This window comes from Saccopteryx bilineata, chromosome 5 (assembly GCF_036850765.1).
Source record: "Saccopteryx bilineata isolate mSacBil1 chromosome 5, mSacBil1_pri_phased_curated, whole genome shotgun sequence".
NCBI lineage: Eukaryota > Metazoa > Chordata > Mammalia > Chiroptera > Emballonuridae > Saccopteryx > Saccopteryx bilineata.
The window spans coordinates 255,350,431-255,376,675 of record NC_089494.1 but is presented as its reverse complement, the minus strand read 5'-3'; the positions used below and the strand labels follow the sequence as shown (position 1 = coordinate 255,376,675).

Below are 26,245 nucleotides of genomic sequence, written 5' to 3'. Positions count from 1 at the left end.
CTGGGCGCGCGCCCGCCCTCCGGGCGCCACGTGCTCGGTGAGGGCGGTGCTGGGGGCCTACGGAGAAGATGTTCTTGCTGCCTCTTCCGGTAGCGGGGCGAGTCGCCATTCGACGTCTGGAGGTGAAACGCTGCTGGAGTCACCGTGCCGCCGCCGCCGCCGCCATGACGAAGGTGAGGGGCCGTGGCTGGCTCCGGTGCCGCCCCGGGAGCGCCGCCCGTGGGTGACGGGGACTGCGGGCGCGCATCGAGGCCGCGGTGACCCCGGTGTCTGCGCCAGGTTGCAAACGTGGGCTCAGGGGAAGAGTTCTCTCCCTTTGCAGAGCTCAGCCTGGCATCGGCCGGGGTTCGGGGCTGCCGAGGACCCTGGGCATTCTCCAGCCGGCTGTGCGCAGGCTGCGCTCTCTTTCCTTTCCTTGCTGGGAAGGGGGCTAGGATCCGAACTCAGGGCGAGAGAATAGCCATCGCTGCCGTTTCCGGGGCTCCCACGGTGTGTCATGCCTTTACTTCATCATTTTGTTTAGTCCTCGCAGTAACGCCGGGAAGGACGGTGCCAGTACTGTGCCCACCTTAGCTGGGAGAGAGCCCTAGTTTGCTGAGGTGGAGTGTCATCTCAGGTCCCAGGTCGGCCAGTAGGGCTCTACGCCTCCCGTCCTCCTTCGTTCAAGTGGGCGGCCAGGAAAACACAACGAACTATCTGAAAGCCTTTGTGCTGAAAAACAATACCTCCCTAGGGACAAGGGCCTGTCCTGGAGACCCAGCTCTTCGCGAAATTAAAAGGAGAGTGGCTTCCAGAAGAAAAGCCTTCTTTACCTAATTGAACTCCAAGAAATTACGGAGAAGGTCACCCTTGGGATGTGGAGGGTCTGGAAAGGGGAGTGGATGGGTGGAAGGCGCACAAGATTGGGGTCATGCTTGAGGACCAGGAAAAAAATGATTCCCCGTGAGGAACGTTCTAGTTCTAGATGGGGCTTGAGCCCAGGTCTCAAGTTGTGTCAGATGGCAGAGGGACCAGAAGCCTGTCTATGCTGTTTCTGATACTGTAGGACATCCTACCCGGGTAACATCCTTCCCAAATAACGTCGTCTGTGTCCTGTCCCCTTAGCTCCCCCCTCTTGGTCCTATGGAATCTGAGGAATAAGCAAGCAGTCTTAGAAAAATGAGAACACGGAAAGGTTACCAACACCAAGGAAGCCTATTTTCTTGGATGGCTAGGAGGGAAGGGGCACGGTTTGGTCTAAGTGCCAGTGTGATTTTTGTGGAAAGGAGGAAGGGCTGTATGAAGGCGGCAGGATTGGCCACCAGCTGGTATGTCAGACCGGGTTTCAGTTTCCTTATCAGTCCAGTGAGAAGACTACAGGTTCTTTCCAATCACAGAGTTGCCATAAGGCAGAAAATATTTTTAAAGTCATTTGCCCGGGAAAGGCAGGTATGATTTCTGGGATTACTTCCTTATTTCAGTTATTTTGAGGCCCAAGGGGGGGGGGTAAGTCACTAAGTGTTGGGCACAGTGTTCCGCTCCAGCCCCTCTGAGAAGTTGTATCACTTTGTCTCTTTTTCAGCCCATGAGCTGGCCATTGGCTTTGCTGGAATAGCATCCCCAAGTATTTCAATTTGCATTTGAAACTTGTAGGGGAGGAAAAACTTCCTTCTGCTTTCCTAGGTTCTGTGGCTGGACCTGAGAGTTAAACAGACATAAAATTAACAGAGAAAAGCCTACAAGTTTTTATTTGATATTTTTGTGGACGTGGGAGCCTTCAGAAGGAGAATAAAGACCCTGAACCCTTTAGGCCCCAAAACTGATACACCTTTTTAAACAGAGAACGAAAAATTGTGAGGTGATGACAAGACGCATGGGCGTGGGCTGGGGGCAGTAAGGTGACAGTGACTGGGAAATATGTTGGGAAAACTAATGGGAGATAGGGTGATTTTAGTAGGCTTGTTTATATAGGTCCATGATGGTGTTGACTCCCAGTTTCTGGTGATAAGAATGTTCTCTTCCTGATACAAGGAGAGCACCCGTCTCATGGGAAATTTTGTGACCTGCTTTTGGGTAGAAAGTGAGAGGTCGGAGAGCCCTCCTCACAGCTGCAGTCCAGAGTAATCACAGGACAAATTTGGCATATTTTGGAGTGGCATGTTCTGATCTGGTTACAGATGGCATTGTTTTATTAAACAACATACCTTCCTGCTCTTGTTTGAAAGCAAAGGAAGCCCTTTATGTCATGAGGACCTTTCTTGGGAAGGGACTGTGATGATTCAGGACAGGTAGTGATTGCAGCCTTGCTTTGGCAGGATTTTGAAACATTTAGTCCAGATGTGAGTGTAGCTGACTGCCCTGCACCTGCTTTTTTCATTTTGTTCTTCTGTTCTTGATGGGGACACGCTTTGGGTAGAATTAATTGGCTCCTTCTGGAATTTGGGGACTCAGATTATATGGATATATACATATATTACTACTATTATTTTTGCTTGTTCTCAGGGCCTGGTTTTAGGAATCTATAGCAGAGAAAAAGAAAATGATGTGCCGCAGCTCACAAGCGCAGGAGAGAATTTTGATAAATTGGTGTCCGGAAAGCTGAGAGAAGTTTTGAACATGTAAGTATTTACCTACAAGTTCTAGTTTTTAAAATGCCTTGGAAATCAGATAGGGTTTTTCCTGCTTTATTATTAGCAGATAAAAATTGTCGGAAGCATGCTGGACACTAGCAGCCGGGGAAAGTGAAAGTTTGGGTCTCTGGCACGCACCCTGGTACTTTGTGTTTCAGTGTGGGTGGGTCCGCGTTTCTGGGAAGTCAGGCCATCTCAGCCACATCGCAGACTTACTGTGAACAGCTGACCCCGAAGGATCTGGAAAGTACCAGATTTCCTCAGTCCACCCTGTTGGCTCAATTCATTTCTTCCTTTAATTCCCCCTCTCTCGTGGGGCGGCCTTGTGACCCGGGACGAGTTCAGAACAGTCTACGGATACTGCTCCCTGTAGTGCGGATCTTGAGTTTCCGGGGCTTCTCCACTGTTACAGTACAGGTGAATCTCCCGGGGGTGCAGGTAGAATGCGGATTCCAATGTAGTAAGTCTCGGTGGGGCCTGAGATTTTGGCCTCTCTGATTAGCCCGGATCCAGAGAAGGTGGGGAAACACTGGAGCTTCCATGTCCTTCTGAGCTGCAGGCCACGTGTGGCAGAAAGGGAAGTGTCAGTGTAAGCCGCTGCAGCTACACCTTACTCGCATTGCAGATCATTTCTTGGCTCTAATACAGGTAGTCTAATAATGATAGTCATTGTCTAATCACTGCATAACAGAATTTGCATCCCTCTTACTTAGCAGTCATTCACCAGTGGATGACTTTCTCATGTGCCCTGATTAATTCAGAAATCCAAAAGCTAAACAGTTAGGAGTACAGACTGGCCTTCCTGACTGATGGCTCCCAGCAGTACCAGGACACCCGGTCCTTGGCTCTAATCCTGCATGGTTTGGTTGGAAAATGCCCAATATAGAAATCAGCTGGCATCCTGTTTGCAGAGAAGCCCCCATAAATGACCAGCACGCCGAACACCCTGCAGACAGGCCAGGCCCTGAGTGTGGTGCCGTGTATCTGACCTTAGACAGCATTAGATCCCGTCAGCCGTCAGCGGTGCTCAGCTCTCGTCTGCAGCCTCGCATTGTCCATCGTGGCATCGCTTTCCGTGTTTGTTTGCAGATGTATTTGTATTAAATCTAATCTGGAAGCATGGTGAGTAGTATCTGAGACAGAATTAGGAACACTGCGGCTGAGAAACCTGGCTTGCGGAAATTCTGTATTTTGATGAAGACATAAGCACGGGGAATTCACAGAAGTAGCAGAGTATTTTAATAATGCTAACGGTATGCATATGTCACCTCTCAAAGGAACAGAGCAAACTCATATTTTAAACAGCTGTTTCCTTGTGTTTCAGATCAGGACCCCCGCTGAAGGCCGGCAAAACCCGAACCTTTTATGGTCTGCATGAGGTATGAGATAGACAAGACGTGGCGAACCCTTAGTCCTGCTGTGTGCCAAGGGCTGGGACTGCACAGTCTTGCAGAAAGTTTTGTATTGGAGTGTATAGATAGTTCTGTCCTAGCAGTAAGCCATAGTATTATTTAAGATTGGAAAGGGAGGTGAATTGTTGCTGTCAGAACACACTGGCTCTCTTCTGTTGCTTAATCTGGAGACTTTCTCTGTCCGGTTGCCGGAGTTCCGGAGTTGGGGAACTCTTACATAGTAGAATTATTTGCAGGACTATCCTCACACTTTACCTGTCAGACACACGTTATAAAATTTTACCAAAATCCAGGGCTCAGAAAACCGAACAACCACATTTGACGCTGATTTTGCCATGTGCTGAGGTTAAGGTAGTCGAGCTCAGATACCATTCCCTGCTGGAAATGAATGCTTTAAAGATACAAAGTGGCCGGTTTTGTGTGTTTCCGGAACAGGACTTCCCCAGCGTGGTGGTGGTTGGCCTCGGCAAAAAGGCAGCTGCGGTGGATGACCAGGAAAACTGTCATGAAGGCAAAGAAAACATCAGGGCGGCTGTTGCAGGTTCTTTTGCTTTTGAGGTTTAATACTGATGGAGATTTCTAAGGTTCTGCTCTTTAACATTACTTTGGCTACCCTCTTTTGGTCCACTGACCATCGCCATCCCTACCACGTTCACAGAGAAGTAACTCATCTGGCCCTGGCCGGGTAGCTCAATTGGTTATAGTGTTCTCCCGATATGCCAAGGTTTGATCCCCAGTCAGGGCACATACAAGAATCAACCAATGAATGCATAAATAAGTGGAACAACAAATCATTGTTTCTCTCTCTCTCTCTCTCTCTCAACTCAATAAATAGAATTCTAAGGGAGTAAGGTGGGCAAATATATGGTGATGGAAAATGAGTTGTCTTTAATGGGCACACAACACAGTCAAAAGTTCAAATGTTGGCCCTGGCTGGTTGGCTCAGTGGTAGAATGTCTGCCCAGAGTGTGGATGTCCTGGGTTCGATTCCCGGTCAGGGCACACAGGAGAAACAACCATATGCTTCTCCACCCCTCCCCCTTCCCCTTCAGCCCCTTTTCTCCCTCTTCCCTCTCTCACTCTCTCCCTCTTCCCCTCTCTCTCCCACAGCCATGGCTTGATTGGCTCAAGCAAGTTGGCCTCAGCTGCTGAGGATGGCTCTATGGTCTCTGCCTCAGGTGCTTAAAAAAAAAAAAAAAATAAGATCTGGTTGCAATGGAGCAAGGGCCCCAAAGGGGCAGAGCGCCGCCCCCTAGTGGGCTTGAGGGGTGGATCCTGGTCAGGGTGCATGAGGGAGTCTGTCTCTCTGTCTCCTCTCCTCTCACTAAAAAAAAAATAATAATAAAATAAAATAAAAATTTCAAGTGCTTTGGAGATGTTCACCTGAAACCTATGTGCTCTTATTGATCAATGTCATCTGCCCTTCCCCCAAAAATAACTCATCTGAGTACCTAATTTCCCTTACCCAACATGCTTGGCGTTATATTAGATACAAATGGATAAATGGTTAGCTTATAGAATTTCATTTTTATATTTTATATTCAGCTTGTATTTGTAGGATTCACGACCATTTGTACTATCAGTATTGACATTAGAGGCTCTATTTTACTAGAGAGTTGCGTGTGGATTTTTTTCCCTTTTGAGATTTAACCCTGATGTTGCCCAACTTTTCAGCCTCATGGAGACATACTCATAGATCAGAGGACATGGACACAAAGTGTGGGGTACTTGTTTATCACTAGTTTCCAGAGGTCCCGTTTGTCACGTGGCTGGTTTCAGAGTTGAGGTAGATACCACTGAGGCCCCTCCGAGCTGGGCAGCAGGAAGATGCTCTGAGAAACATTGCTGAACTGGAGAATTAGCTTGAGTGATCTTTGGCCTAGTGTATGTCAGATGTGCTTGTTAAACTGACTTTCAAAGTTCACGGTGAGTGATTACTTCATAACTTTATTTGGGAGTTTTTGCTGACCTGACCTTAATAAGATGTTGTTAATAGTAGACTTTGCTCAGCTCCTTGGATATAATTTCTTTTTTTTTTTTTGTATTTTTCCGAAGCTGGATACGGGGAGAGACAGTCAGACAGACTCCCGCATGCGCCCTGACCGGGATCCACCCAGCACGCCCACCAGGGGCGACGCTCTGCCCACCAGGGGGCGATGCTCTGCCCCTGGGGGGGGGGCGTCGCTCTGTCGCGACCAGAGCCACTCTAGCGCCTGTGGCAGAGGCCAAGGAGCCATACCCAGCGCCCGGGCCATCTTTGCTCCAATGGAGCCTCGCTGCAGGAGGGAAAGAGAGAGAGAGGAAGGAGTGGGGGAGGGGTGGAGAAGCAGATGGGCGCTTCTCCTATGTGCCCTGGCCGGGAATCGAACCCGGGACCCCTTGCACGCCAGGCCGACGCTCTACCAATGAGCCAACCGGCCAGGGCCTCCTTGGATATAATTTCAATCTCATCACTTCTTTGTCTTTAATCTGGCAAGATTCTGGTGATTGGGACACTTCATTAGGAAATCCTAGTGCAGCGGTTCTCAACCTGTGGGTCACCTAAATATAAGTATGTATTTTCCAATGGCTTTAGGCGACCCCTGTGTTTTGGTCGTTCGACCCCTACCGGGGTCGCGACCCACAGGTTGAGAACCGCTGCCCTAGTGGTACAGAAGTAATCGTAGTTAATAATCATGGTCACTGTGTGAGGAGCCAGACCAGTCATTTTATCCGTCATTCTGTCCTCCCACGACCTGTGAGGTGTGTGGACACCTTCATTTTACCTACACAGAAATGAAGCCTCCGAAGGATCACGTGTCTGAGCGGGATTCAAACCCCAGTCCTGCTGTTTTCTCTGCCTTCTGCTATCTGGGTTGTCAATGACTGACTCTGATTTTCTGGTTCCTCTGTTCTTTTCAAGCGGGGTGCAGGCAGATTCAGGACCTGGAGATCCCATCCGTGGAGGTGGACCCTTGCGGAGACGCCCAGGCGGCTGCAGAAGGGGCCGTGCTCGGGCTCTATGAGTACGACAACCTGAAGCAGAAGAAGAAGGCGGTCGTGTCAGCAGAGCTCCATGGCAGGTGAGGGCCGCGTCCCCTGGGTCCTGACGGCGGGGCCCTAGGTGTGAGTGCCTGCCTTGCAGTGTGGGGCGGAGTCTGTCCTGTCCCCGCGTCCTGCTCCTGGCTTTCGTCGTGTCCGTGTCCCCCCATGACTCCCTGGGCCCCTCCGTGCATGCTGGTTGCTAGGAGACCACTCCAGGTTCGCTCCCCGAGAAGGGAGGGGACATGACGCCAGGTCCCAGCAGGTCTCCGCCCAGACGGGCCCCACTGACCCCATCGTGGCCGCTGTGCTGAAGGCCGGCGCTGCTCGGGCAGGGACGGAGTTCTTGCTGTCGTGGGAACACTGGTCTTTGGACAGATTTGTGGAGCACCTACTGTATTCCAGCTCTGTTCTGGGTCCGGGGAGACAGGGTCCCTGCTGTCAGGGACAGACGGAGTGAGCCCTGCAGGACGTGGTGCTTTGAGAACAGTGGTGGGCGTGGCAGAGCCCGTTGATTGGCAGCTCTAATGTCACGGTTCGGAATGAGGGTTCTGCAGCCGGGCAGCCTGCTTCGGGTCCAGGGTCCCCCACTCACTGGCTGGGTGACCTCGGTTAAGTGACCGAAATCTCTTGGTGCTTTATTTCCATTTGTGCAGTGGCGTCCTGGTTCCGACCCGTAGGGTTCACGTGATGACAGAAAGGCGCCACTGGCAAGCGTGCAGCACAGGGAACCCCAGACGACACGCTCCTGTGTTACCGTCTCCGTGCCGCTCACGATCATTCGTCCCGGGCACAGGAAGTGCTGGGCTCGGAACACGTGTCCCTGTCTTTTCTCTGTTAAGGCTGACTCTGCCCGTCATGGGCCGGCGTTCAGAGCCCTGTCCCAGGCGGAAATGAGGTGGAGGGGCTTTCAGTTCCCCATCAGCGCTGAGCAGGACGCCCTCTCCACAGTTAGCACGGGGCTGCGTCATCTGATGCCAAGAAGGGGGACACAATCGCCCCTCCATGGAAACCTCTTAGGACAGCAGTTCTCAACCTGTGGGTCGCGACCCCGGCGGGGGTCGAACGACCAAAACACAGGGGTCACCTAAAGCCATCGGAAAATACATACTTATTATACAATACATTTTTAAATAAAATATGTATTTCCTGATGGCTTTAGGCGACCCCTGTGTTTTGGTCGTTCGACCCCCGCCGGGGTCGCGACCCACAAGTTGAAAACCACTGTCTTAGGAGCTTGTGCGGTAGATTGAGGGCCTCGGAGACCCGTCAGTCCAGCCCGGTTTTATACAGACAAGGAATCTGAGGTGACACGCTGCCCGGTCTCCCAGCTCGCACAGTGGGGCCACGTTTTCTAGCTCTCTGCGCCATGCCATCGGCCACCCTGGGTCAGGTCCCAGACAGTGAGTCCAGGCGCCCATCGTCTCTGCAGTCGTCCTCTTGTTTCTGCAAGCTGCGGCACGGTCAGTGTCTCGAGGTTGTCTGACAGTCCCTGTGCTTCCCCCCGCCAGCGGCGACCAGGAAGCCTGGCAGAGAGGCGTCCTCTTTGCTTCCGGGCAGAACCTGGCACGCCAGTTGATGGAGACTCCTGCCAACGAGATGACGCCAACCAAATTTGCCGAACTGATTGAGAAGAATCTCAAAAGTGCCAGCAGTAAGACAGAAGTCCACATCAGGTAACTGGGGATGGTGTCTGGGACTCAGAAGAGTTACAGCCAGAGGAGCCTGAGGGAGTCTGAAGTCCAGTTCCCTCAACTCTTCAGGGGATCGTACCTTGAGACCAGAGGAATGGGAGGACCCACTAGCGGTCATGCAAGTGGGATGAGGGCTCTGAGATTCTGTCGTGTCTTTCCTACCTGACCTTGAAGACTGTCGTGACTGCAGACTACAGAGTGTGTGTATGTGTGTGTACGGCTGGTAATAGCTGTGTTGAGATGTCATTCGCGTACTGTATGGTTTATCCATGTAACTTGTGCAGTTCAGTGAATTCTAGTATATTCACAGCATTGTGCTACTTTCCCACCGTCAATTTTAGAACGTTTTTGTTACTCAGAAGGAAATCCTGTGTCCGCTGAAGTCGCTCCTCATTCCTTCGCCCCAGCCACCAGCTCCTGCACATTGGGTGGTTTCTACCTTTGGGTGCTGTGAGTAGTGCTGCTGTGAGCTGAGCATCAGTGTGCAGGTTTCTATGTGGACAGATGTTTTCCTGTCTCTTGGATCAATTGGTTACTCTCTATATGCTTTTGAGCAACTTACATTTGATTTGATTTGTTTTGTTTTGGTGAATTCCTCCCATCTTTTCTCTTTCTGACACAGGAGTAGAGCAGAGGATGCCTGAGGTGGCCCAGAGGGTTCTCTGAGCTAGGTAGGCGCCGGGCAGATGGGCCCAGGCAGTGCCGAGGTGTCAGCAGCAGGGAGGCTGCTGGAGGTCAAAGGCTGCTCCTCCGGGTTCGCTCACTTTTGGTACCCATAATGTGCCCGTGCCCCACCCATAACCCACCCATAACCCACCCATAACCCATCCATAACCCACCCATAACCTACCCATAACCCACCCATAACCTACCCATAACCCATCCATAACCCACCCATAACCTACCCATAACCCATCCATAACCCACCCATAACCTACCCATAACCCATCCATAACCCACCCATAACCTACCCATAACCCTCTAGGCAAACCAACTCTGAACGTTTGGGATTTATGATAAAAATAAATTGAGAGATATTTGCTTTACATAAAGAATTCACTATCAAGGTTGTTTCTCAAGAGAACTTCCATTTAAAAGAATTGCTCAGTACTTAATTGTGCTTAGAGTTCACGTTTTTTAGGAAAACCGTGATGGCCTGAACAGACTGAAGAAGATGTGAAATCTGTAGAAAACGTAGTCCTTAGGGCTCAGTAAGAGTTTGGGATGGTTAGATACTTCGCCTGAGGCGAGGTTCAGTCTCTTGAGGTGTCTGGCGAAGACTTTCGTGCTTTTCTGGAGGAGCCCCCAGAGCTAGTCTGCGTCAGCACACTGTGGCCGTGTCGTTGCACATCAGTGACGGCGTCTCCTGTGCGCCTGGGAGTGTGGCACACAGAGGTGGACGACAGTGATCCTTGTCCTCAGAAGTGAGGACCCGCTGGGGAGGAATCGGCCAGTGCAGGGGGCATGCAGAGGGGCTGCAGGAGCAGAGAGGCGAGGAGGGTTGTGGAAGAGTTGGAAAGGCTTGCCAGCACGAGTGGTGCCTGAGCAGAGCGGGGTTCGCTTAGAAGTGAACAGAGACGGGGGGGGGGGGTTCAGGTGGGGACATGTGCAGACACCCTGGGAACCTGCAAGGCTGATGGCGGAGCAAAGGGAAGTCAGCCAGAACCGGGGAGGGTCCGGTGGGCGAGGCGAACCCATTAAACAGAGCTGTGCCGGACCCACTGATCGAAGGGGTACACGGTGCGTCCAGAGGGCAGGACTTGAATAGAACTCGAGGGCCGAGGTCATGATTAAAGATTCCCACATGATACATACAGCCTTGCTGCTTTTGAAGTGATTTTTTATTGTCATACCTTCCGTTTTTACATTGTTTTCCTTCTGAAGTTGGGGGCCATCTCTCCACAGCGCAATCCTAGTTTAATAGTTTCAATAAATGGGCATCACTGGGTAGCTAAGTTGGTTGGTGCGTTATCCTGATGAACCAAGGTTGTCTGTTTGATCCCCAGTCAGGGCACATACAAGAACCAACCAGTGAGTGCATAAAAATAAGTAGAACAACAAACTGATGTTTCTCTTTCCCTTCTTCTCTCTCTAAAATCAATAAATATAAAACATTTTTTGAAATTTATTGATTGATCTTAGAGAGAGGAAGGGAGAGAGAAAAAGCGCTCATTTGTTGTTTCACTTAGTCATGCATTCATTGGTTGCTTCCCTTGTGTTCCCTGACTAGGGATTGAACCCACAACCTTGTCATTTTGGGACGGTGCATCAACTGACTGAGCTAAATGGCCAGGGCTAAAATGAAAAATCAAACAGTTTCAGCAAATGGATAGGCAGGGCCAGAGCAGCGTTCCCGGGTGCGGTGCTGCTGGCCTGCCCGTGGGAGTGCAGGGTTTCTCTCGGCCTAGTTACAGCGGCCAGAAGGCAACACGAAGCCCTTTGTGCCTCCGGCCCCGCAGAAGGGTGACCTGGCCTCTGTCTATTCCCATTACACTGCCCCTGTCGGTCCTGTGTTTAAGTCATAGTAAGTAGTTTTCCCACTTCAATCACATCTCAAACTGGGGTGGAAACCCTGAGAAATAGTTTGACAACACTGAACAGACTGGATTTCAGCAATTCTAAAAGAAAATAAAAACAAGGAAATAAGATATTTTTGTTCACTTAGTGAAGGGTATAGCTTTGTTGGTTTTTTGTTGATTGATGGGTTGATTGTTTTTGTCTATTTTTAGAAATAACAGAAAGTTGTAGAGCGTCGGCCTGGCGTGCGGAAGTCCCGGGTTCGATTCCCGGCCAGGGCACACAGGAGAGGCACCCATCTGCTTCTCCACCCCTCCCCCTCTCCTTCCTCTCTGTCTCTTTCTTCCCCTCCCGCAGCCGAGGCTCCACTGGAGCAAAAGATGGCCTGGGCGCTGGGGATGGCTCCTTGGCCTCTGCCCCAGACACTAGAGTGGCTCTGGTCGCAACAGAGCGACGCCCCTGATGGGCAGAGCATTGCCCCTGATGGGAGTGCCGGGTGGATCCCAGTCAGGCGCATGTGGAAGTCTGTCTGACTGCCTCCCCATTTCCAGCTTCAGAAAAATACAAAAAAAAAAGAAATAACAGAAAGTAAAGTACTGGATCCCTTAACTATCTTTTAAGCACCCTTTATGGTCTCAGAGCCTTATCTTTACACTAACACTTTAAAAATATGTGAGTAGGTTACGGTGGAAATTCAAGTAAGAATTATTTATTGACTATTTGTTATTACCTGGCATTGTGTTATGTACCAAGCATGAACTGGTTTTTTTGTTTGTTTTTCTGTATTTTTCTGAAGTGAGAAGCAGGGAGGCAGAGAGACAGACTCCCACATGTGCCCGACAGAGATCCACCTGGCATGCCCACCAGGGGGCGATGCTCTTCCCATCTGGGGCATTGCTCTGTGGCAACTGGAGCCATTCTAGCGCCTGAGGCAGAGACCATAGAGCCATCCTCAGCACCCAGGGCCAACTTTGCTCCAGTGGAGCCCTGGCTGCGAGAGAGGAAGAAAGAGAGAGAAAGGAGAGGGGGAAGGGTGGAGAAGCAGATGAGCGCCTCTCCTATGTGACCTGACCGGGAATTGAACCTGGGACTACCACATGCTGGGCCGACACTCTACCACTGAGCCTACTGGCCAGGGCCAAGCATGAACTCCTTTAGTAATTCTATAGCTAATCTTTCAATGAGGGTACGATTGACCTAACTTTAAAGATGAGAAAGTAGACTCAGAAACAAGTAACTGTCCCCAAAATGAGAGCAAATAGGACGTGTTAACTGAAGCAGTGGTGTGCATATTTTAAGAGCATATATGTTACACTTCTTTATACATGGGTGAGCATTTGCTAAGTTATTTTGAAACAGAGACAACAAAATGTATTTAATTTTTTCCCTTTCTGCCCTGCAGACCCAAGTCTTGGATTGAGGAACAGGAAATGGGATCATTCCTAAGTGTGGCCAAAGGGTCCGATGAGCCCCCAGTCTTCCTGGAAGTTCACTACAGAGGCAGCCCCAATGACAGCGATGCGCCCCTGGTGTTTGTTGGGAAGGGAATCACCTTTGATAGGTGGGTCTTCACTGTCTCTGGGCTTTGCATGTTGGCGAAGGCCTTGTATGTACTTGTATTATTTGGTGTAGAGTTTGCCTCAAAAGCATTGTGTTTGTTGTCATCTTATATGTTAACTTTCAGTGTGTTAAGCTGCCATTTATGAAATGTTTGCTGTGTATCAGAGACTCTGTTAGGCATGTTACATATATTAACCCTGATATTACCCCTGGGATGTAGGCACTGTAGGCCTTCTGCAGGTAGGAAATGTGCTCATTGACCACTGGTTTATTGTTAATGAAGCATCTGTTTAAATCTTTTGCTCTTTTTAGAAATGTTTGTCTTACTGAGTTACACGTTTTTAAAATTGTATTCTAGATACAAGTCCTTCATCAGATATACATGTTGAGAATTTAGTTTTCCCACCCTGTAGCATGCCTTTTCTTAAGTGGCATCTTTCACAGACCTGTTTTAAATTGTGATGAAATGTAATTTATCCATTTGCAGTTCTATAGTTCATGTTTCTCTTGCTCTGTTTAAGAAATCATTGCCTATGCCAGAGTCCGTCTTTTTTTCTGTAAGTCTTATGGTTTTAGCTCTTAGGCTGTGACCCTTTTTGAGTTTCTGTGTGTAGTGTGAAATGCGCTGAGACTCTTCTCTCCCCTTCTTTCCTTTCTCTGTGCATATCTGTTTGTTTTCACACCTGCTGTTGAAAAGACGACCCTTTCCCCATTGAGCTACCTCGGGGTCGGCACATTGTGAAGGCAGTTGACCGTATAATTGCTGCTTATCTCTGGACTCCGAGTCCTTCCACCAGGACCTCGTGACCAAGTGTCCTGATACCGACTGCTTTGTCCTGAAGTCTAGTAATCGAGTCCTCCAGCTTTGCTCTTCTTTTTCAAAATGGCTTTGGCTGTGCCCTTTGCACTTGCATACCAAGTTTAGAATCTGTTTCCATTTTGTATACACATCTGTTGGGATTTTGATTGAGTAGACATTTTTTTCTTTTTATAAAAATTTGGTGGCCCTGCGGGTAATGAAATGAGGGGTTAGACTGGTACAGGGAGACCTGCATGTGTAGGGCCGTGGCAGACGTCTGAGTGACAGGCAGCGGTAGCCTCGTCTGGGCTGGGTCCAGCAGAAGAGAAGTGGATGCATTCAGAAGAGATCTGGAAGCCAGCACAGATAACTGCTGGCATTGACTGGTCGCTTTAACAAGAGCCCTGCAGGTAGAGGGGGAGCTCCCGAGTGGACGTGGCCTTGAGCTAGAGGTGGGAGGAGATAGGACAGCCAGGTGAGCCGGCATGCTCCCTTTGCCCCGTGGGGCTGGTCCTGGCTTTCTTGGACCCAGTGTATTTCCTTTCTTTTTTTTTTTTATAAATTTTATTTAGACAATTTTAACAGGGTGACATTCATCAATTATAGTACATAGATTCAGAGAAAACATCTCCAGATCATTTTGATATTTGATTATATCTTATTGGGAGTCAGTGGGTAACCTTTAATTCCAGCTCTGACAGAGTCCTACCTGTCAAGTGCTTCTGGGTGAGTGAGAATGAGGGCCTGCCTGAAGAAAGGCCTGAGGGCAGGGCGCAGGCCCTCAGAGTCCCCAGGGCAAGGGGAAGCCCCGCCTCCAGAGTCCCCAGGGCAAGGGGAAGCCCCGCCTCCAGAGTCCCCAGGGCAAGGGGAAGCCCCGCCTCCAGAGTCCCCAGGGCAAGGGGAAGCCCCGCCTCCAGGCCGGCAGGCTAAGAGAGTGCTTTCTGGGCCTCCATCTGGAAGCACAGTCACTAGTTAGCTGTAGAAGGCTGTTCGGAGAGTAGTTTGGGTTTCTTGCTCACTGAGGCCCTTGTCAGCTCTCACATCTCCGAGGCTTTGGGTCAGCACCTTCCTTGTGCTGCTGCCTGGTTCCGGTTATATTCAGTTTTGAAATATCCCCTAATTTTTGTGAGCAGTATATTTCGCCGTCAGCAGGACCCAGGGCCCCTGGCAGTGTGGCAGGGAAGTGTTCTTCCCATCCTTCTGTGGGGTAGGGTCCTCCCAGTCTTCTGTGAGCTTGTTGACTTCCTTCGTGGTTCATGACCTTACTGTAGAAAGTCCACAGCAAGTTTGCCGGAGAGACAGATCCGTGTGGGGTCAGCAGTTAATGAACCAGTGCGGAGCTGGGACTCGAGCACCACTGGGTACACGACATAGTAGTGTTTCCAGGGGCACTGCTTAAATGTCATTCAAATAGAAACAAAATGAGCCAAGATACCCCCTCTATTTTAACAAAGACTGCAATATCCTCACTTAAAATATTGAAATCATTCAGATACTCAGTTTAGAAATTTGAATTTCCTTTGCCAGGTAGATAGATAGTGCTTTTACGTGGTAGGTAACCCTCAGCTCGTATTTTCTTTTCTAAGACGGTGGCCTCGTTATGCTAACAGTGCGTGTTGTCCTTTTCCCTGTAGCGGTGGCATCTCCATCAAACCTTCTGCGAATATGGACCTCATGAGGGCTGACATGGGCGGGGCCGCCACCATATGCTCAGCCATCGTGTCCGCCGCCAAGCTCAGCCTGCCCATCAACATCGTCGGTGAGTGGGCCGGTGTCGCGGGAGCGCCGGGGCCAGTGAAGCGGGAGACTGAGACGAGCCACGTGTGTCCTCTCATCTGAACAGATCGAGAAGTGGTTTTGCAACAGCTTTTCATCAAGGGGAAGCTGTCTAGCTGGGGAATCTCTTCCTGTCTGAACTCCTTGACCTAATTGTGTTTTGCAATTTGGGCTGTAACCAGAACTGATTTGTTTTACTTCTGCAACAAGTGGTTAGCAGTCAGGGGCACGCAAAGTTGACTCTGTGGTTTCCTCTAGTGAAAAAGGCCCAGATGTCAGGGGGGAAGGACATTCCTGGGTCATCTAGTGATTGTCTCCTAGTCACACAGAAAATGCTAGAAACTGAGAGGTGCTCTGTGCACAGCAGGTCTGCGTGTGGTACGGGGCCAGACACAATGCTGGGCGTCTGCCAGGTTTCAGCGGACGGGCTGAGGAGGCGGGGAGACTGGTCAGTGACTTCCCAGTGTGTCAGTCACATCCATAGCCCAGGAAGTGAGAATTGGAATCCAGGTCTGCCTGATATCTCCCAACCCTATTTAATATCCGAGTCTGTTTTATTTTTTTGGTGACTCGTAAATGGCAGACATCATATGCTACCCCTGATTACTTTAGCATGTGTCACTTAAGAAAAGCATATTCTGTGTAATGACAATACCATCATTTCCAAAGACATGGTGACCTAATTCAAACTTCCCAGCTGCCTAAAAAGTGTTCATTGTTTAGTTTTTCTTTTTTTTTTTTTTTTAAAAGAGACAGAGAGAGTCAGAGAGAGGGATAGACAGGGACAGACAGACAGGAACGGAGAGATGAGAAGCATCAATTATTAATTTTTCATTGCATGTTGCAACACCTTAGTTGTTCATGGACTGCTTTCTCATATGTGCCTTGACCGTGGGGCTACAGCAGACCGAGTAACCCCTTGCTCAAGCCAGCGACCTTGGGTCCAGGTTGGTAAGCTTTGCTCAAACCGGATGAGCCCATGCTCAAGCTGGCGACCTCGGGGTCTCGAACCTGGGTCCTCTGCATCCCAGTCTGACGCTCTATCCACTGCGCTACCACCTGGTCAGGCATTTTTTGGTTTTTTTTTTACAGAGACAGAGAGTCAAAGGGATAAACAGGGACAGACAGACAGGAACAGAGAGAGATGAGAAGCATCAATCATCAGTTTTTCTTTGTGACACCTTAGTTGTTCATTGATTGCTTTCTCACATGTGCCTTGACCGCGGGCCTTCAGCAGACCGAGTAACCCCTTGCTCGATCCAGCGACCTCGGGGTCTCGAACCTGGGTCCTTCCACATCCCAGTCCGACGCTCTATTCACTGTGCCACCACCTGGTCAGGCTCATTGTTTAGTTTTTAAAATCTAGGAACCAGTGAAGGGTCCCACGTTGCACACAGTTGCCACGTCTCTTTAGTTTCCTTTAACATGGAACCCTGCTCCTGCCCTTTTCCCCCTTTCACGACATGGCAGTGTTGAGGGGTCCCAGCCTGTCGTGGTGTCTGGGACTTGGATTTACTTGGTGGTTTCTGCATGGAGGAATTAGGTCAGGTGATGTGCACTTCTGTCGCTGATGCATAGAACGTCAGTTGGGTCCATGGTGATGCTAACTTCGGTCACGGGGTTAAGGTCACGTCTTTGGCACGCTCCTGGTGACCCACCAGTGGCATCTCCTGTGGGTGGCACATTTGGACCCAGCACATTCCATGGTCCTTTGTTATTTTTTTCCAACAGGTTTGGCGCCACTCTGTGAAAATATGCCCAGCGGTAAGGCCAATAAGCCTGGGGATGTCGTTAGAGCCAAGAATGGGAAGACCATACAGGTGTGTACCTGGGAGGCACAGCCCCTCCCATTGTGGCATTCCCAAAGGACCCCTGAGGCCCGCAAACACACCATGCATGGGTGCGGGTGCAGGTTCTGCGGGCGAGGGCGGTGGCTTTATTTTCAGGGAGTTTCATGTGAAGTCAAAGTATTTCTTTATGTTAATTTTAAGAATATGTTTCCTACCTTATTTGTCCTACGTTCTGTATACTGTACACAAATCACCACGACTTTGCAGCCAGGCCTGCAGAGCGTGGCAAGGGAGCAGGCCGCTCTCTGAGTGCACCTGTGCCGTGAACTCCCCGTGGAGGCGTCCAGGCGGAAAGCAGTCTGAGTCCTGTCTGTGACTGTGGCCGAGGGCGTGAGCGTGCGCACACTGCCCACAGCAGTCAGCCGCTCTCTGAGTGCACCTGTGCCGTGAACTCCCCGTGGAGGCGTCCAGGCGGAAAGCGGCCCTGAGTCCTGTCTGACTGGCCGAGGGCGTGAGCGTGCGCACACTGCCCACAGCAGTCAGCTGCTCTCTGAGTGCACCTGTGCCGTGAACTCCCCGTGGAGGCGTCCAGGCGGAAAGCGGTCTGAGTCCTGTCTGACTGGCCGAGGGCGTGAGCGTGCGCACACTGCCCACAGCAGTCAGCTGCGTTCTGAAAGGGAGAACATCACGTACAGAAAGGTGCTGAAGCACAGCGTTCTTGAGCTTGGAGGTCCAGGCTACGGCCTCGCTGAGACTGCCTTAGACTCTTCAGCTTACTAGTTTTCAGAAATCTAGAAACTTTTCCCCTGTTAGAAACTTGTCGGTAAAATGGACGAGATACTTCCTTTTGAGTTTAGCTTCCAAAGTTATCAGCTCTTTGAATTAATTCTATTCCTCTTCTAATTGAAATACAAGCATGTTTTTGATGCCGAGTGGCAAACATCACAGCAGCTTTTTCTCACTTTTGAATTGGTCATTGATGTGAGTGTCTGGTTCTGATACTCATTACCTATGTTGGCTGGCCTCTCTTCTCCCCCCCTCCCCTGCAGGTGGATAACACCGATGCCGAGGGCAGACTCATCCTGGCCGATGCACTCTGCTACGCACACACCTTTAACCCAAAGGTCATCATTGACGCCGCCACCCTAACAGGTCAGACAGCGCGGCGTGCTTTTCCAGTCTTTGTTGGAGGAAAGTCTCATTTGTTGGCCTAGAAGGCGCACATTGTCCCTCGGCATCCTGCTGAGGTTTGGCTCGCTCCCCTGGCATTCAGAGATCTTTCACCAGAGGAACTGCAGTTATAAACTGCCTGGAATGTTGGGTTTGTTGTTGGGAGGCAGGCCAGGCTGTAGCTTTGAAACAAGAAATAACAAGTGGGGTAGATCAGCCTGTCCAGAATGACATCTAAAATGGGTACGGAGGTGTTTTGTTATGATGGCCATTTGATACAGATCTGAAAAGTTGAGTGATAGATCCCAAAATCATTTTTTTAAATTAATCGCGATGTATCTGATGCCCAGTTGACATTGAACGGAAATAAAAACATTTTGGTGGAGGAGTGGCAAGGTCCCGTTTAACAGAGGCAGGGCCGTGTAACAGGAAGCATGTCGGCTTGAGGGCCAGCCCAGGAGGACTCCCAGCTGTGCCCCTTAGCAGTCGGCGGCCTCAGGCAGGGATTGGACCCTGTGAGCGGCAGAACCTGGCGACAAGTCTGTTTTCAGAGTTGTGAAGACTGGGGGCGTGCGGGCCATCCCCTTTAATACGGCACACGGGTGCAGACCCCACCGCTCGGCTCTGGACCGTAAGGGGTGACTTCCTAGGTGCTGATAGCGGGCGTTGCCGTCCTGCAGAAACCCCATGTTCGTGTTCGGAATCTTTCACCCACAGGTTTCTTCCTGGGGGTTCACTCTGTCTCCTCTGCTAAGAGTACAACTCAGATCATGTTCTCTCCTTTGTTCTCAATTCTTCCCGGCTGTGGAGCCTTGGCCCTAGCAGACCTTTTCCTCTACCCCCATCGTGTGGGCCGGGCAGCAGTCCACAGGGGCATCCGCTGGGTCCTCTTATGAGCTGGCATTATATCATTCTGTTTTCACAGTCCTTTGTTTCCCTGTTCAGTTAGCAGACACGTCCAGCTGAATGATGGAGGTGTGGGCATGTGTCCTGGGCGGTGATGGGTGGGTAGTACACCTTCCTGTAAGTGAGGACTCAGAGGTCCCATGCCCTTTCTCAGCCTAAGGGTTTGAGAAGGTTTAAAAGTTGGCCCCAGATCCTGGCTGGTTGGCCCAGTGGTAGAGCGTCAGCTGGGCGTGTGGATATCCTGGGTTCGATTCCTGGTCAGGGCACACAGGAGAAACACACAGGAGAAAGACCATCTGCTTCTCTACCCTTTCCTCTTTCTTCTCTCTCTCTTCCTCCCCCTCCTGCAGCCATGGTTCAGTTGGTTCTAGTTAGTTGGACTCGGGGGCTGAGGATGGCTCCATGACCCCCGCCTCAGGTGCTGGAAAAAAAAAATTACTCAGTTGCTCAGCAACGCCCCAGATGGGCAGAGCATTGCCCCCTAGTGGGCTTGCCAAGTGGATCCCGGTCAGGCACATGCAGGGCTCTTTCTCTCTGCCTCCTCTCCTCTCACTAAAATAAAATAAAAAAAGAAAGTTGGCCACAGGTGACTAAGGGCAGCCTGATAGGTGAGCGTCAGTCTCCCTGCCATTGCCTGGCTGTAGGAAGTTCCCGTCAGTGCCACACATACCTACTGAGCCCCGTCTGAGTGTGGGCTGGGCTCAAGGGGTGGACGAGCAGTTTCCAGCCCTGAGCTCACAGCCACACATACCTACTGAGCCCCGTCTGAGTGTGGGCTGGGCTCAAGGGGTGGACGAGCAGTTTCCAGCCCTGAGCTCACAGCCACACATACCTACTGAGCCCCGTCTGTGTGTGGGCTGGGCTCAAGGTGGGGACGAGCAGTTTCCAGCCCTGAGCTCACAGCCACACATACCTACTGAGCCCCATCTGAGTGTGGGCTGGGCTCAAGGGGGGGACGGGCAGTTTCCAGCCCTGAGCTCACAGCCACACATACCTACTGAGCCCCGTCTGAGTGTGGGCTGGGCTCAAGGGGGGGACGGGCAGTTTCCAGCCCTGAGCTCACAGCCACACATACCTACTGAGCCCCGTCTGAGTGTGGGCTGGGCTCAAGGGGGGGACGAGCAGTTTCCAGCCCTGAGCTCACAGCCACACATACCTACTGAGCCCCGTCTGTGTGTGGGCTGGGCTCAAGGTGGGGACGAGCAGTTTCCAGCCCTGAGCTCACAGCCACACATACCTACTGAGCCCCGTCTGAGTGTGGGCTGGGCTCAAGGGGGGGGCCAAGCAGTTCCCCTGAGCTCACAGCACAAGGAAGTACATGGTCTTTGGAGAGAGACAACCTGACTTTAAAACGTGCCCTCCCCTTAGCAGCAGGTCACTGTGGACAAGGCCTCGGCTCCCGCCCCACAGAAGGGCTGTGGCAGCCCCTCCTCGTGGGCGGGCTTTCTGAAGTCTGCACTGCAGTCACCTCCAGAGCCAGGGTCCCAGTGTCTGCACTGCAGTCACCTCCCGAGCCAGGGTCCCAGGGCTTACGGCTACCGTTGTCTGGTCCTTCAAGAAAACATGTCACGGTCTTCTGTGAAGTTAGTGTTCATCTCTTCTCTGAGGAATTTAAACACTGATGCAAGACTTTGAAGGCTGATAGGAATGTTTTGAGAACAAATAAGTTTGGAAAAAACCACTCACTTCAAAAGTAAGGCATGACTGAGTATGAACATACAGCTTGATGTGTGTCCCACCCCAGCTGTAGACAGACTACAGGCCGGGAGCAGCCTGCCCCGTCACAGTGTGTGGCCTGTGTGGGTGACAGCACGTCCTCACTGCTGGCGACTGGGTGGCAGAGGTGGGTCAGTCGGGGCGACTAGTGGAGAGTGGCGGCCAGCGGCCCTCTCACTGGTGGGTCTGAGGTTGCAGGACAGGCATTAGAAGCAGTGAAGGAGTGAGAGCCTGTGCAGCCGCGGCTTTGGGGGGCTGGGGGGGACCAGGCGCCCCGTCTGAGAAGCATGGGGACCGGGGGAGGCGGTGGCCCTGGGAGGGAAGGAAGAGCTCCCAGCAGCCAAGGGCCCAGTTGTGTGGGGCAGGGGGGAGCAGCGGAGAGTGGCACGGGGCTGAGCACAGTGTGGCCAGGGGGTGGTGGCACGGACCAGTGAGGCTGACATGCGGGTGGGCACCAGACCCCGGCTGGCCTTGGCGTGTTGCGGGGTTTTGTCTGGAACCACTGCAGCAGGAAGCTGCTGACGTATTAAGCATGGAGACAGTAAGGTCCTGTCTGCGCCCTGAGGGGACCCAGTGGCATGTGCAGAGGACTGGGGGGCCGTGGGGGGGCCGGGCGGCGGTGTGCAGAGGACTGGGGGGCCGTGGGGGGGCCGGGCGGCGGTGTGCAGAGGACTGGGGGGCCGTGGGGGGGCCGGGCGGCGGTGTGCAGAGGACTGGGGGGCCGTGGGGGGGCCGGGCGGCGGTGTGCAGAGGACTGGGGGGCCGTGGGGGGGCCGGGCGGCGGTGTGCAGAGGACTGGGGGGCCGTGGGGGGGCCGGGCGGCGGTGTGCAGAGGACTGGGGGGGCCGTGGGGGGGCCGGGCGGCGGTGTGCAGAGGACTGGGGGGCCGTGGGGGGGCCGGGCGGCGGTGTGCAGAGGACTGGGGGGCCGTGGGGGGGCCGGGCGGCGGTGTGCAGAGGACTGGGGGGCCGTGGGGGGGCCGGGCGGCGGTGTGCAGAGGACTGGGGGGCCGTGGGGGGGCCGGGCGGCGGTGTGCAGAGGACTGGGGGGCCGTGGGGGGGCCGGGCGGCGGTGTGCAGAGGACTGGGGGGCCGTGGGGGGGCCGGGCGGCGGTGTGCAGAGGACTGGGGGGCCGTGGGGGGGCCGGGCGGCGGTGTGCAGAGGACTGGGGGGCCGTGGGGGGGCCGGGCGGCGGTGTGCAGAGGACTGGGGGGCCGTGGGGGGGCCGGGCGGCGGTGTGCAGAGGACTGGGGGGCCGTGGGGGGGCCGGCGGCGGTGTGCAGAGGAGTGGGGGGCCGTGGGGGGACGGGGCGGTGGTGTGCAGAGATACTGGAAGCTGTGGGGGGACCAGGGGGCGGTGTGCAGAGGCCTGGGGGGGCCGTGGGGGGACCGGGTGGCGGTGTGAAGAGGACTGGGGGGCCGTGGGGGGGCCGGGTGGTGGTGTGCAGAGATACTGGGAGCTGTGGGGGGACCGGGTGGCGGTGTGCAGAGGACTGGGGGGCCGTGGGGGGGCCGGGCGGCGGTGTGCAGAGATACTGGGAGCTGTGGGGGGACCGGGCGGTGGTGTGCAGAGATACTGGGGGGCCGTGGGGGGACCGGGCGGTGGTGTGCAGAGATACTGGGGGGCCGTGGGGGGACTGGGCGATGGTGTGCAGAGATACTGGGAGCTGTGGGGGGACCGGGCGGCGGTGTGCAGAGATACTGGGGGCTATGGGGGGACCGGGCGGCGGTGTGCAGAGATACTGGGAGCTGTGGGGGGACTGGGCGATGGTGTGCAGAGATACTGGGAGCTGTGGGGGGACCGGGCGGCGGTGTGCAGAGATACTGGGAGCTGTGCGGGGACCGGGCGGTGGTGTGCAGAGATACTGGGAGCTGTGGGGGGACCGGGTGGCGGTGTGCAGAGATACTGGGGGCTATGGGGGGACCGGGTGGCGGTGTGCAGAGATACTGGGGGGCCGTGGGGGGACCGGATGGCGGTGTGCAGAGATACTGGGAGCTGTGGGAGGACCGGGTGGTGGTGTGCAGAGGACTGGGGGGGCCGTGGGGGGACCGGGCGGCGGTGTGCAGAGGACTGGGGGGGCCGTGGGGGAACCGGGGGTCAGTGTGCAGAGGACTGGGGGGGCTGTGGGGGGACCAGGGGGTAGTGTGCAGAGGACTGGGGGGGCCGTGGGGGAACCGGGGGGCGGTGTGCAGAGGACTGGAAGAGGGCCTCAAACTCCTATAGCCAGATAGATACTTACTGAGATGTGATTCAAAATTTTGAAAAATACTTAAAATATCCAATAGTAAGTAAGTTGATATTTCTACCCAATGGACTTTTAAAATCATTAAAACTGCTTTCAAACGTGTTTGTAATAAGTGTTCACAGCATAAAGGGAAGAACGCATACTTGGACATATGCAATATGATCTTAATTTGTTTTTTTAAGTTTAGGAAAAATCTAAAAGGAAATATTTAAAAATACGTGATGGTTATTATCCCTGGGATGATGATTGGTGATATTTAATATTATTTTCATTTTGCTTTTGCCCTAATAATTGAAGGTGAATTCTAGCTTGGATGTGTACACTAAGGATTTCCTAAGCTTATCTGTTTTTGAAATGGGGAAAGCATTTAAGTAGGGCTAAAGGCTAACGTTTTGGTGTGAGTAGCAGAGAAAGCCATCGTGCATGACGCGACCGAACACTGACCAAAGTGCGTGCCTTACAGGTGCCATGGATATCGCTTTGGGGTCCGGGGCCACTGGGGTCTTCACCAATTCGTCCTGGCTGTGGAACAGACTCTTTGAGGTAGGACTGATAGAGGGGCCTGGATTGTGGAGAGGATTAGTCTAGCCTTACACAGTACAGTTCCTCAACCCCTGTGTCAAAGTGATCTTATGCTGTAGATTTGCCTTTGAATTGAAAACTCCGCATACTGGATTCCATGTGCTCTGCCGCCGCCCCCCCCCCCCCCCCCCCCCCCCCCCCCCCCCCCCCCCCCCCCCCCCCCCCCCCCCCCCGGGGACACCAGCTCAGCTGTCTCCTTCCAGGCTGGGCCTGGACCTCTGCTCCAGCCTCCGTGCACCCAGGCTCTCTGCCTTAGCAGCCACAACACTGTTGGGTTTTTGTTTTTAAGCCTCTTTGAAAAAAATCAAAGTGATGTGTGCATAAGCATTATTTAAATACCGGCGGCAGTTTACGACAATAAGTCTGTTTTCCTGGAGGCCACCTTCAACCTGATTCATCTGATAGCCACTCAGCCCCTCCTGCTGCTTCCTGACTTTACGTGAAACAACAAAATGGATGGTTTTTCATTTCCTCACTCTTCCTCTCTCTCTAAAACCACTAAATTAAAAAGGAAATGATGACCTGAATGAATGAGGTCACCTTGTCTTAGAATCTGGGCGTCAGTGGTACAGTCCAGGCATGTCTGTGTTCCTCAGCAAACCAAGGTGACAGCCTCACTGTTCCAGTTTGTCCATAACACAGGATACCAGCTTAATACTTGATTTATTTTTTATTTTTTATTTATGGATTTTAGAGAGAGGTTGGGAGAGAGAGAGAGACAGGAGCACAGATCTGTTTCTGTATGTTCCCCGACTGGGGATCTAAATGGCAACCTCTGCGGATCAGAACAACACTCAAAGCAGCTGAGCTATCCCACCAGGGCCCAGCTTAATCATTTAAACTGAGACCCTTAATATTAGTGTGATGAGTTTAGCAAATGTCCTATAAACTTGTGGGATTGCTTTACAATATGCTTGGTTTGGTTTGTAGTTCTAAGTAAATGTTTTCATCAGTAATAAATGATCTGGAACCTGCTGTGTAGCTTGTGCTTTAGAGTAGTGGGTCAGGACGGCCCTCCTTCCTGCACTGAACACTTCCCAGTCGTTGCGTGAATTTACCCCACACCTTCCATCGCCCCGTCTTCCCACTCTTGCCCTGTTTCCTCTTCAGGCCAGTGTGGAAACGGGGGACCGTGTCTGGAGGATGCCTCTCTTTGAACATTACACAAGACAGGTTGTAGACTGCCAGCTCGCTGATGTTAACAACATTGGAAAATACAGGTATGTAAAATGAGCTACGGAAGTGCATTTTTGCAGTCATTGGTTGCTAGAATGACCATTTTCAGTTTTAACCCCGTTCACAAAAAGAAAGAGATGGATAATATAGGAATCCATTATCTTGAGAAACGGGGAATCTGGATTTATTCTTCGCTGCTAAAGCTGCGTTAACTTCTTTTTTTTTTTTTCTTTTCTTCTGAAGCTGGAAACAGGGAGAGACAGTCAGACAGACTCCTGCATGCGCCCGACCGGGATCCACCCGGCATGCCCACCAGGGGCGACGCTCTGCCCCTCCCGGGGCATCGGGCGTCGCTCTGCGGCGACCAGAGCCACTCTAGCGCCTGGGGCAGAGGCCAAGGAGCCATCCCCAGCGCCCGGGCCATCCCTGCTCCAATGGAGCCCTGGCTGCGGGAGGGGAAGAGAGAGACAGAGAGGAAGGAGGGGGTGGGAGTGGAGAAGCAAATGGGCGCTTCTCCTATGTGCCCTGGCCGGGAATCGAACCCGGGTCTCCCGCACGCCAGGCCGACGCTCTACCGCTGAGCCAACCGGCCAGGGGCTTTAACTTCTTAATAGGCCTCGTAAGCTTAATTCTCGCGTTCTGGTCATAGACCCTACTTAGCAAGAATGGATTAAAGAACGTCCCGTGCACATTTATTGGGGTACAGCAGTGGTGTCTGTCTGTCTGGCCAGGTCTGGAGGAGCATGCACAGCTGCGGCTTTCCTGAAAGAGTTCGTGTCCCACCCAAAGTGGGCGCACTTGGACATCGCGGGCGTCATGACCAACAAGGACGAGATCGCGTACCTGCGGAAAGGCATGACCGGGAGGCCCACGAGGACCCTGATCGAGTTCTTGCTTCGCTTCAGTCAAGACAGCGCTTAGTTCAGAGGCTCCACAAGTCCTTCCTCTGTCTCAAATGGGCAGTAGAGCTTCCTTTTAAAGGAAATAAAGGATGGTATTAAAAATGTAGAACAAAATAAAATTTGTATACCTTGACTTTTTTTTCATTTCTATGCAGAGATTAAAAAATATAAAGTTAATATCTTGCTTGGCAAAGATTTTAAAGATATCCTATATGTTACTGGATTTTTTAAAAACCACCTAATCACTTTTCAGAGTATATGTTTTTAATCAAGTAGCAAAATTGTATTACAGATTTGTGATGCCAGGAATGTGAAAAAACTGAAAGTTACTGTGCAGTTGTCAGAAACAATAAACCCAGGTTTCTGTGG

General features: G+C 52.2%; 1 protein-coding gene across 1 annotated transcript; it reads left to right on the top strand.

Moving 5' to 3' along the window:
- Window positions 1–16: 16 nt before the first annotated feature.
- Window positions 17–26,245, top strand: LAP3 (leucine aminopeptidase 3). The gene is made up of 13 exons (XM_066280757.1): window positions 17–173; window positions 2,482–2,597; window positions 3,934–3,988; window positions 4,457–4,562; window positions 6,924–7,083; window positions 8,554–8,718; window positions 12,656–12,814; window positions 15,247–15,371; window positions 17,120–17,208; window positions 18,228–18,330; window positions 23,680–23,759; window positions 24,909–25,018; window positions 25,706–26,245. The coding sequence occupies exons 1-13, from the start codon at window positions 69–71 to the stop codon at window positions 25,893–25,895; spliced, it is 1,563 nt and encodes a 520-aa protein (XP_066136854.1). The 5' UTR covers window positions 17–68; the 3' UTR covers window positions 25,896–26,245.

Excerpts from the sequence above, each read along its gene's own strand:
- LAP3 (XM_066280757.1), top strand. The coding sequence starts at position 69 with ATGTTCTTGCTGCCTCTTCCGGTAGCGGGGCGAGTCGCCATTCGACGT. Across the intron at positions 15,372-17,119 it reads CCTGCCCATCAACATCGTCG|GTTTGGCGCCACTCTGTGAA; the intron begins GTGAGTGGGCCG and ends TTTTTCCAACAG. Across the intron at positions 17,209-18,227 it reads AGAATGGGAAGACCATACAG|GTGGATAACACCGATGCCGA; the intron begins GTGTGTACCTGG and ends CCTCCCCTGCAG.